This window comes from Monodon monoceros, unplaced genomic scaffold (assembly GCF_005190385.1).
Source record: "Monodon monoceros isolate NGI ecotype Baffin Bay Population unplaced genomic scaffold, NGI_Narwhal_1 Super_Scaffold_21, whole genome shotgun sequence".
Classification (NCBI taxonomy): domain Eukaryota; kingdom Metazoa; phylum Chordata; class Mammalia; order Artiodactyla; family Monodontidae; genus Monodon; species Monodon monoceros.
The window spans coordinates 81,306,588-81,318,973 of record NW_021703778.1 but is presented as its reverse complement, the minus strand read 5'-3'; the positions used below and the strand labels follow the sequence as shown (position 1 = coordinate 81,318,973).

Sequence of the window (12,386 nt, the reverse complement as noted above, 5' to 3'; positions counted from 1 at the left end):
AATCAATGCAGTTTCCAGAAATGCTTCACTTACTTCTGGGCAATAGTCTGTGTATATGAAGAAACAATTCTAATAAATCAGTAAAATACCCTGGTCAGTCTTAGTTTGTGGGTAAATCTCTGTCAGGGATTATAAATGTAAAAACTCATTAATGAGACATTTTGGCAGATAGCTTTGCTAAAAATCTAGCAAAGATAGCTGAACATCTATGATATGTGCTCTCTTATAAACTCTTCATTTTCCATGATCAATCAGTAAGAAAACTAATATTTCACAAAGCTAGTTCTTTAGTCAATGCATATTTTGTTAACCCTGGAGTAAATTCAGTCTGCTAAAGTTATCTGGAAAATATTAAGTGTATGGGGAGCAGGAGAATACCATTTCTTTTAATAGGCAATATTGTTCCTAATTTATATAAAATCACTCAGCAAGGACACTGGCACACAGTCACCAATAGGAGAGCAGAGTATGAATGACTTCTTCATCTGCTGTCTGTCCTCCCAGAGTTTCTCAGTAGCCTGGCATTAGAAACACATCAGCGAATTGATACAGTCAGAATTTTTTTCCTCAGGTGTTTTTTGTTGTTGTTGCTATTATTGCTTGTTTGTTTTGATGCTTACTTGTATAGCTAAGACCAAAATCTTAGGAAATAGGAAAGCATAAAAGATAATACCTCTCCCTCAAGTGTGTTTTGTCAGAACCAAATCACCTGTATTCTAAGTTTCCACATTCACTGCTCAGAGAGATTTTGAATAATTTTCAGTCTTCCCAGAGTTCTTTATATGTACCTCTGGCTTCAAACAAGACCCAATTATTCTACTTGTCTCAAATGTTAGATTTTTACCTGGGAATCACTCACCTTTAAGTAATGAAAACATAACTTTGGAAACAAAGATGGCAAAATATCAAAATAAGTTTGATTTTTAATAGGAAATATCCCAGCCTTGATTTTTAAAATATGTCACTGATTATTAACAGACTTACTTGCTAATAATGAGGGTTTCCTCTCCACATATCCAGACTCTCACGAATTCACCATACGTCTTGTTGTAGTAATTGCAGGCACTGCCGATCCCCATCCAGAGGAACCTGCAGTGGGAAATGAGGGGCCCAATTCCCAGAAAATAGCCAGGACCTAGGAAAGTCATCAGATTACAATCAGTATTTCCGTAACACCAAAAAGACGAAGTACTTTAAATTACTGTTGTTCTTATTCCTTTATATCTACATGTCCTTTTACATCTTCTGATGTATAGAGGTGAATCACATACACAAAATGATTAAAACCACAACACAAGTTAACATGAGGCTCTTCACAGCTCCATGAGTAAAAAGTTGTCCAGTTGACACCACACCAGTTCCATTTGGTCTCAATCACTTCTGTCTGAACAAACTGGAATAGGTGTCTAGTCTATTCTTGCTGTGTTAAACGGTGTCTATGGGTTTCAAATACAAGTCGATCAGTCCCTCTGGTAACAGGCATGGAAGCCAGGACAAGTGACAAGTTGACAGATCTGTCTGGCTGCTAGTTTTGTCTGAAAACTGGGTTTGAAAGCACCAGTCAATGGAGTGGGTGGATTTGAGTTAATTTGTGGTTTTGGTGTCATCTTTTTAACTGTGAGAAACATGGCCTGCAAAGACAATGTCCAAACAAAAAGCATGCATTCCTGGGGCTTCCCTGGTGGCACAGTGGTTGAGAATCTGCCTGCTAATGCAGGGAACACGGGTTCGAGCCCTGGTCTGGGAGGATCCCGCATGCCGCGGAGCAACTAGGCCCGTGAGCCACAACTACTGAGCCTGCGCATCTGGAGCCTGTGCTCTGCAACAAGAGAGGCCGTGATAGTGAGAGGCCCGCATGTTGCGATGAAGAGTGGCCCCCGCTTGCCACAACTAGAGAAAGCCCTCGCACAGAAACGAAGACCCAACACAGCTAAAAATAAATAAGTAAACAAATGTGGGGTTTAAAAAATAAAAAGCATGCATTCCTTTTTTATTTCCTTCAAAAAGGGTTTGGTTTAAGAAGAGAATCTTAAGCTAAATCTCATTAGACGAAATAAAGCTAAGCACTGAGGAATGAGGCAGTGTGTGTGATCTGTGTCTAGACCAGAGTCTGAGTCCAGTGATGTGGTTTTAGTGAAGAGCCGTGGCCCTTACACCCTTGCTGACGTAGGCAATGACAGAATTGTGAGGAGTGTGAATCTGGTGAGCAGCCAGGGGAGTTGCTGTTGCTTGTATCAGAGAACAAACTTGGTAGTTTGATTTTAGTGGTGGTGGTGAAAAGTTCGTCAGAAGCTTGTTGGAATGGTTTTAGGAGTTTCATTGTAAAGTTATACCATTTCTGTATCTTACTCCTTTAATTCCATTCTGTCAGTGAAATAGTCCTGGAGCCAAAACTCACACAACTGTCTGAGACAGTACAGTGCTATAATAATTTAGATAATCTAAGTTTTTGTTTTGTTTTGTTTTCTTTGGCTGTGCAGCATGGCTTGCAGGATCTCAGTTCCCTGACTGAACGTGGGCCATGGCAGTGAAAGCTAGGGATCCTAACCATTAGGCCACCAGTGAACTCCTTAGATAATCTGACTTTTTGCATGACTCATCTAAAGTGGAAGTTCAGTCCCAAATTTGGCAAACAGGGTTTAATCCATAACTTTGCATTAGCAGGATTAATGTAGCAAATACTACCAGGTTCTTTTGTCTTTAAAGTTCTTTGTTAATGTCTATAGAACCAATATAAGAATTTGAGTTCTTTGGATCAAGGGTTCTTAATCTTAAGATTGTTCTCATAACACTACATTATACAGTTACATAGTCAGATGACTTTATATTAAACTAATTTCATTGAGTTCTCAAAAAGAAATAAGCTGATTTGATTGTATACATATTTCCTTAAAATTTAATCAGACATACTGACCTTTTATCAATACAAATATGCATAATAACAAAACACTTTGTATTTACAGCTTGAAACATTGTAGATCCTCAATAAATGTTTCCTGAATGAATTTTTACAATTTATTAGACTTGTGTAAAGAATGAAGTTTTAAATGTCATCCTTATTTAGAATATTTTAGGTGTATTTACATTTTGATAAAAATGGAAAAATATCTTATATCTCATACATTTAATCCATGTGAAGTCAAACACCAGTCTATTTGGGAATAGACTTTTTCAACAAAGATTTACTTCATATACTATGGCCATGAGGCACAAAGACATACAAATGAAAGGCTGCACTTTCCATGTTTTATCTAAATGTTTGTTGCTATGTGGAAAGTCTTAGTATTTGGAAACCGCCAATCAAATTTAAAATATGACAGTGAAGAGCTGTATCTATTGAAAAAGGGAGATTGTGATGAACTCTGCTAAGGCTGAGAACCGGTGTGTTTTAACCATAAGAGAATCAGAGTTTGAGTCTTCAGCAGTCAATCGTATTTCAACTTAATTCATCCAACAAACCCTGAAATCTTACTAGGTATAGACACTAGCTCCAAGTTAGGGACCTGTGATGGTATGGTAAGTATAACTAGGTCCCCATCAGATCCTGGGCAGGGAAAAGGAATGTGAAAAAAAGCACAAAATCACATAATTATCACACAATATGATCCTTTCAGTTAACGTGTATATCTTATACCTTCTGGTTGGAGAGAAGAATGCCCGGGGGGGGGGGGAGAAATTTTGGTAGAATATTAGGGAAATACTCTGGTTGTGTCCACATTACACTGCTCTCTGCTTCTCAGATTTGGGAATGCTCATCTAGGCATGTGTGAGTACAGGAGTCTCTTGCACACCCTCAGAGGAGCAGTAAATACTTCACTGCATTTTTGTGCAGAGATGGCCTCCATGAAGCCAACAGCTGGGGCCTCCCACCCTCTGTCCTAATCAAGAAGCTGTTACGTTCCATGCTGGGTATACACCCTAGAGAGTCCAATGCACAGGAATGTTCATAGCAGCGCTGTTCACAATAGCCCCAAGCTGGAGACACCCTAAATGTCCATCAACAGTAGAATGGGAGATTAAACCATGGGGTGTTCATATAACTGCATACCATATGAACTGCAGCTGCATGCCACAACCTGGATGAAACCCACAGGCAAAAAAGTGAGCAAAAAAAGCAAGACAGAAGAATAATGTAGGATTCTATCGCTAAAGCATGTAAAACCAGGCAAAACTAAAGTATGTTGTTTGGAATATGAAATTAGGTGAAAAATCTATAAAAAAAAAAAAGCAGGGGAGCAATCGTTAAGAAATAGAAGGTTATTTACTTCTGGAAATGAGAGAGGGTATGATTGAAAAGGCACAAGAGGAGTTTCCAGGATGCTGCTAACATCCTACTTCTTGTCCTGTCTGTGATGACATGTTTATTTGTGCATTTTCTGTATTTTTAATGAGCAAAAGGAGACTATTGCCATGTCCTTTTTTTCCAGTGCTCCCATAAAGAATGTGGTGCCCAGGGCAGAGAGGGCCTCTGGGGGAGAGGACCCACGTGCAAGGTTGGGCATTGCCCTGTATCACTGGGGAAGGGAGAGCTGCCAGGTGCCAGGTAACTGTAGTCCTGGCAGAGATCAGTGAACTGGGTCAGTTTCCCCAAATTGAAGCTTACAAAACCCCCAAATAGGAATGATGCTTTCCTCTCCGAACCCTCACGGCCCTCGCTGGCACTAAGTCCTCTGCCTATGTGTGTCACCTTTGCACACTCCTCGACCCCCCTGTCCCCATCACCTGATAATGCAGGGCCTCTCAGGAGCTTAGATTTGAGTCCCAGTTTCATCACTTACTAGTTATGGACACCTAGCCTCTTTAAGTCTCAGTTTCTTCATCTGTAAGATAGGCATCAACACACTCAACTCACCAGAGTGCCCAGAGGTTCACAAGAGAAAGTGGGTGTGAAACTGCTTTGAAAACTGTAGCTTACTAGAGGGCTTTGGCTCATTGTACCCTCTCAACTCTTTGGCTTCACTGACCCTGAGATTCCCCATATGTATAAAGCTAAGAACCCAGAGAGCCAGTGATTGGAGGGATCTGGCAAAAGGAGTTCAGAAGTATTGGTCAGCAAGACCCATCCAACAAGGCCAGTGTCCTCACCTTCCCTTCCCCAACCAGGAGTCGCAGGATCTCAGCCTGGGCCAGAGGTTTCTAGAACTAGAAGGTTCTGACCAGACCTCACATTTTCCCAAGGAAAGCATGGAACTAGAAGCTCCCTGGTAGCAAAATGATCATCTACCTGGGATTTAGGTCTTCCTGGTGGTTCCCCTGCTCCCCCTATTGCCACTTTACTTCCAGTTGAGATGCTGACAAGCCATCTCCCTTCTGTGGCTTTAACCCCTCCCCCATGAAATGAGGAGTTTGAACTCCACAGTTACTCATACTTGTCACAATGGTTTGCCTGGGCAAGGCAGAGCCCTTCTCTGAGGCTCAGTTTCCCCTTCTGTCAAATGAACGGGTTGGGCTCCATTCCGTGGCTCTCAACCCTGACTGCTCAGGAAAGCCACCTGGGAAGATGTTAAAAAAACAAAAACCCACATGGGGATCCTCCTCAGGCAGGGCTGAGAACCACAGGACTATGTGATAGTGTCATAGACTATCAGTGTATGACAGCATGATGTCCCCAGCCCAGAGGTGGTGGACAGAGTGAGCTACCACCTAGGCTCCTGGTCCAGGGCTTCAAGGATGCCAGTTCTTGTGTTTGCCCCTCCCCAAAGGTCCAAGGGAGTTCTACCATCACCTGCAACATAAACATCTGGGGGGAGTTGTTAAAAAATACCTCCTCCCTCACCTCCACCTTTCATCGACCCTGACTTGGGTGCCCACTGGGGGAGGAGAAATCCAGTGAGGAAGGAGCAGTGGTGGGGAAGGGGTTCAAGTTAAAAGACTGTGGAACAGTCTTCCTTCAGACCCCTATCAGGAGTAGAGAACAAAACAAACTAAACATTCCATTCCATTGGGCCTTAAACTAAAATACCAGGCTGAATTGGGCAGAGAGACAGTCAGTTCTCTGGAAAACAATAGAGAATCCAGACCCAGGGCACTTTGCAGCAGCGCCACACTCCCACTCGACATCACTCTGTGAAGAGGCCCACGACGCTTGAAAGTGTGTAATGACTCTGCTCTTGAAATAAAGCCTTATCGGATATCTTATGGATGTCTTATGGAACTGGGGACAGATGCCTGCTATGAGGAGTTTTCCCTGAAAACTAAAAAACCGTCTGATATTTCTGAGAATTCTGAGTTAATCTGGTAGTGTGGAGTGATGGGGTTTCTACTGGAATTATCTGGATAATTATACTCTACTTTTGATTGATCCACAGAGCTTGTGGAAGTTTTTTTTAGGTTTTCAAGGGAACTATAGTGGTCCCCAATTTTCTCCCGCTGTCCAGGTCCCATCCAGCCCTCATGGTGGCACCAACATCACCACCATGCCCAAGAATAAAAGAAAAATGAAGAATGGGATAAAGAGAAGGAATAAGTTCAAAAAAGAGAGAGGGCAGAGGACATGGATGAGGTAAAGTGGGAGGGAGACAGAAATCTGTACAGAAGGCATTCCAGAGACTTTTTCACCTTTAGAGCAAAACTGGAATGAATTTGAATCAAAAGAAAAAAAAAACAATCCTGGAATTTTACCTTGCTCCACTCCATCTTAAACTTACTTTAAAGGATACTAGTGCCAAGTCTATTCTACCAAAGCAAAGTGGAGACTGGAAGGGATTATGTAAGATATTGTTTTAATGTTTTCAAAAAACATGTGCAGATAATTCGCTAAAATTTTTTCACCTGAGTCCTCATTTGCTTATGTGCCGTGGGCTTCAGCCATCTTCCCAAGTTTGCTCTTCATCGTTTTGCAAAATTTCCTTTACCCTCATGGATCAAAAGCCCAAGAAAACAATCTTCTTAGGTACAGAAATAAATGACTGACTTACCTGGTATTGAGGATGTGTCCTCATAATTCCAAACCAAGAGAAGAAAGCCAGTGAGCAGCAGGATTGCAATGCTGGCAACAGGCGCAACTTCGGTCACCATGCTGGTGATGTTATAATGCCTTGGGTTCAGCACTTCCAAAAGCATCTTGCGTTGCTTGAACTCAGGGGAAGCAACTTAAAGTCCTGTGGAAATCAGAGGGTCAGAAAAATTAGAGAATGCCCCAAAATGTACATTTACGACTCCTCTTACTTCAGAGGATGCTGTACTGTAGAGATGGACGTTCTGTTTTATAATGTGATTGGACACTTAGACAAGACAAATTTATAGTTACAAGTCAAAACAAGCAAGCCCAAGACAGATCTTTTGGCTTGAAGTGCAGCATTTCTGACCTTGGTAGAGTCTCAGGTTCGTTTAGACGCTTGGTCTGATAGAACCTTATCATCTTGCCCTTGAGTGGGTAGAGTGACTGAATTCCCAATTGAGAGCCAAATTTCTTACCAAAATACATGAAACTGAAGCTCATTCCAGAGGTGGAGTCATTCTATGACCTCATCAGCAGATTTTGTTTAGGCAATCTTTTTCCCTTCAAGCCAAATAAATTTTTTAAAAAAGCATTCCCCAATATTCTTCCTTGCTCAAAATTACTTCCCCCAAAGGGTAAGCTTCTTCAGTAAGAAGGTGTTTCACGGGCATCACTGAGGCATTCTCAGGTTGTCTATTGAATTCAACATGATTCACTCAGGACAATCTTTTCCTATTGGCTTTGACGAAGCTTAAATCTTGCACCATGGACTTGATGAAGCAGTACACATGGGCCTATGACAGAGGTAGTAGGAAAGAAGAATAGGAGAGGAAGAATAAAAGGAGAGGAAGAAAAAAGAAGTGGGGAAGCAGGAGGAAAAGAGAGGACATAGTTGATGCCACCAGCAGTAGGCTCAGGTGCCACTCAGCAACCGAGCTCCCTACGACAGCTGGTCTCCTGTGCAGGACAATTTTCAGTTTGATTTGCTGATTCTGATGTGGTTTTCTCTTCTTTTTTATTTTTCTTGGAAAGCATATTTTTTTCTGCTTTATTTAGATGTAATTGACATACAGCTGTGTATAAGGTTAAGGTGTACAACATAATGATTTGACTTACATACATCCTGAAATGATTATCAAAATAGATTTAGTGAGCATCCATCATCTCATACAGATATAACATTAAAGAAATAGAAAAAAATATTTTTTTCTTGTGATGAGAACACTTAGGATTTACTCTCTTAACAATTATCACGTATAAGATGCAGCAGTGTTAATTATCTTTTTTTAAACATCTTTATTGGCATATAATTGCTTTACAATGGTGTGTTAATTTCTGCTTTATAACAAAGTGAATCAGCTATACGTATACATATATCCCCATATCTCCTCCCTCTTGCGTCTCCGTCCCAGTTATCTTTATCGTATTGTACTTTATCATCCCTAGTACTTATTTATCTTATAACCGGAAGTTTGTACCTTTTCACCACCTTCATTTAATTCCGCATCCCTCCACCCCCTGCCTCTGGTAGCCACAAGTTTGATTTCTTTTTCTATGAGTTTGTTTGTTTTTGAGGTATAATTGACCTACAACACTATGTTGGTTCCTGGTACACAGCATAGTGATTTGATATTTTTATACATTTCAAAATAATCACCATGGTAAATCTAGTTGTTATTTGTCACCATAGAAAGATATTACATAATTATTGACTATATTCCCACACTGTACATTTCATACCCATAATTCACTTACTTGTACCTCTTAATCTCCTTCACCTATATTTTTCCTCCCCCAGACCCCTCCACTCTGGCAATCACCTGTCTTTTCTCTGTACCTATGACTTTCTTTCTGCTTAGTTATATTTGTTTTGGTTTTTAAATTCCGCATATAAGTGAAATCATATAGTATTTGTGTTTCTCTGTCAAACTTATTTCACTTAGCATAATGCCCTCTAGGTCCATCTATGTTGTCACCAATGGTAATAGTTCATTCTTCTTTATGGCTGAGTAATATTCCATTTTATATATACACACACACACACACACACACACACACACACACAGACACCACATCTTCTTTATCCGTTCATCTGTTGATGAGCCCTTAGGTTGCTTCCATATCTTGGCTATTGTAAGTAATTCAGCAGTAAACATACGGGTGCATATATCTTTTTGAATTAGTGTTTTCATTTTCTTCCATAAATACCCAGAAGTGGAATTGCTGGATCACAGGTATTTCTATTTTTAATTTTTTGAGGAACCCTCATACTTTTTTCCATAGTGGCTGCAACAATTTACATTCCCACCAACAGTGCACGAGGGTTCCTTTTTCTCCACATCCCCACCAATACTTATTTGTTCTCTTTTTGATGATAGCCATTCTGACTGGTGTGAGGTGATATCTCATTGTGATTTTGATTTGTATTTCCTGGATTATTAGAGATGTTGAGCATCTTTTCATGTGCCTGTTGGCCATCTGTATGTTTTCTTTGGAAAAATGTCTATTCAGGTCCTCTGTCCATTTTAAAATTGGGTTGTTTGTGTTTTTGATGTTGAATTGTATGTGTTCTTTGTATATTTTGAAGATTAACCTTTGTTGGATATGTCATTTGAAAATATCTTCTTCCATTCAGTAGGTGATCATTTTGCTGATAGTTTCCTTAGCTGCACCAAAGATTTTTTGCCGTAGTCCCATTTATTGATGTTTGCTCTTGTTTTCCTTGCCTGAGGAGACATATCCCCCCAAATACTGCTAAAACTGATGTAAAAGAGTTTATTGTCTGTGTTTTCTTCTAAAAGTTTTATGGTTTCAGGTCTTACTTTGAAGTCTTTAATCCATTTAAATTTATTTTTATATATGGTGTGAGAAAGTAGTCCAGTTTGATTCTTTTGCATGTAGCTGTCTGGTTTTCTCAATACCATTTATTGAAGAGGCTGTCTTTTCCCCCATTGTATATTCTTTGCTCTTTGTTGTAGCTTAATTGCCCATATGAGTGTGAGTCATTTCTGCACTCTCCATTCTGTTCCATTGATCTATGTGTCTGTTTTTTGTACCAGTACCATACTAGTTTGATGACTATAGCTTTGTAGTATAGTTTCAAATCAGGGAGTGGGATACCTCCTGTTTTGTTCTTCTTTCTTAAGATAGATAGTCTTGGCTATTCTGGGTCTTTTTTGTTTCCATACAAATTTTAGAATTACTTGTTCTTGTTCTTTGAAGAATGTTATGGGTGTGGTTTATTTTGTTTTTTAATTTATTTTTTATTTTATTTTTAACAATTTATTGGAGTATAATTGTTTTACAATGGTGTGTTAGTTTCTGCTTTATAACAAAGTGAATCAGTTATACATATACATATATCCTCATATCTCTTCCCTCTTGTATCTCCCTCCCTCCCACCCTCCCTATCCCACCCTTCTAGCTGGTATTGAATCTGTAGATTGCCTTGGGTAGTATGATCATTTTAACATTATTAGTTCTTCCAATCCATGAGCACAATATAGCTTTCCATCTGTTTGTGTCATCTTCAGTTCCTTTCATTGGTGTCTTATACTTTTCCAAGTATAGGTCTTTTACCTCCTTAGTCAGATTTATTCCCAGGTATTTTATTCTTTTTGATGTGATTGTGAATGGGATTGCTTTTAAAATTTTCTCTTTCTGTTAGTTTCATTTTAGTATATAGATGTGCAACAGATTTCTGCAGATTTCTAGCAGAAGTCTCCTGCAACTTCACTGAATTCATTGTTGAGCCCTAGTTTTTTTTTTGTTTTTTTTTTGGTTTTTTGGTGGTGTCTTTAGGATTTTCTATGTGTAGTGTCAAGTCATCAGCAAACGGTGACAGTCTTACTTCTCCCATTCTAATGTGGATTCCTTTTATTTCTTTTTCTTCTCTGATTGCTGTGGCTAGGGCTTCCAAAACTATATTGAATAAAAGTGGTAAGAGTGGGCATCCTTGTCTTGTTCCTGATCTTAGAGAAGAATATTTCAGCTTTTCAACACTGAGTATGTTGTTAGCTGTGGGCTTGTCATATATGGCCTATTATGTTGAGTTATGGTCCCTCTATTCTCACTTTGTTGAGAGTTTTTATTATAAATGGATGTTGAATTCTGTCAGAAGATTTTTTGCTTCTATGGAGATGATCTTATGATTTTTATTCTTCAGTTTGGTAAGGTGGTGAATCAAATGGATTGATCTGCAGATATGGAACCATCTTTACATCCCTGGGATAAATCCCAATTGATCATGACATACGATCCTTTTAATGTATTGTTGACTTTGGTTTGCCAATATTTTGTTGAGGATTTTTACATCTGTGTTCATCAGTGATATTGGACTGTAATATTCTTTTTGTGTGTTATCTTTATCTGGTTTTGATATCAGGGTGATGCTGGCCTTGTAGAATGAGTTTGGAAGTGTTTCTTCCTCTGAAAAGTTTTGGAATAATTTGAGAAGAATGAGTGTTAACTATCTTCTAACTCTTTGGTAGAATTCACCTATGAAGCCATCTGGTCCTGGACTTTTGTTTGTTGGGAGGTTTTTTTTTTTCTGATTCAATTTCATTAATGGTAATTGGTCTGCTCATATTTTGTATTTCTTCCTGATTCACTCTTGGGAGATTGTACATTTCTAGGAATTTGTTAATTTCTTCTAGGTTGTCTATCTTACTGACATATAATTGTTGGTAGTAATCTCTTATGTTCCTGTGTATTTCTGTGGTGTCGGTTGTAACTTCTTTTTATGATTTATTGATTTGGGCCCTCTTTGTTCTTGATGAGTCTGGTTAAAGATTTTCCAATTTTGTTTATCTTTTCAAAGAACCAGCTCTTAGTTTTATTGATATTTTCTTTTTTTTTTTAGTCTCTATTTCTTTCATTTCTGCTCTGTTTTCATGATTTCTTTCTGTTTTCATTTTCCTTTGTTTCCAGGTATTTTTTAAATTTCCTCTTCGATTTCTTCAGTGACCCATTGGTTGTTTAGTAGCATATTGTTTAGCCTCTATATTGTGGTGTTTTTTTGTTTGTTTTGTTTTTTGCGGTACGTGGGCCTCTCACTGTTGTGGCCTCTCCCATTGCGGAGCACAGGCTCCGGACGCACAGGCTCAGCGGCCATGGCTCACGGGCCCAGCCGGTCCGTGGCATGTGGGATCCTCCCGGACCGGGGCACGAACCCGTGTCCCCTGCATCGGCAGGCGGACTCTCAACCACTGCACCACCAGGGAAGCCCTATATTGTTTTCTTTGTAGTTTTTTCTTTGTAGTTGATTTCTATTCTTATAGCTTTGTGGTGGGAAAAGATACATGATTTGATTTCAATCTTCTTAAATTTACTGAGACTTTGTTTTGTAGCCTAGGATGTGATCTATCCTAGAGAATGATTCACATGAACTAGAAAAGAATGTGTGTTCTGCTGCTTTTTGATGGACTGTTCTATATATCTGTTAAGT

General features: G+C 39.4%; 1 protein-coding gene across 2 annotated transcripts in view; it reads right to left on the bottom strand.

Annotated features, from left to right (window-relative positions):
• The window catches only part of LOC114903553 (aromatase), a 115,752-nt gene that overhangs the window by 26,074 nt on the left and 77,292 nt on the right, over positions 1–12,386 (bottom strand). Inside the window, exons 2-3 of one of the 2 annotated variants that reach the window (XM_029236427.1) lie at positions 6,918–7,100; positions 985–1,135 (exon numbers count right to left, since the gene is read on the bottom strand). In XM_029236427.1, the coding sequence (XP_029092260.1) occupies positions 985–1,135; positions 6,918–7,062 (296 nt within the window). In that variant the 5' untranslated portion in view covers positions 7,063–7,100. Of the gene's footprint in view, positions 1–984; positions 1,136–6,917; positions 7,292–12,386 lie in introns of those variants that run through there. The other variant, XM_029236426.1, reaches the window with a different exon arrangement.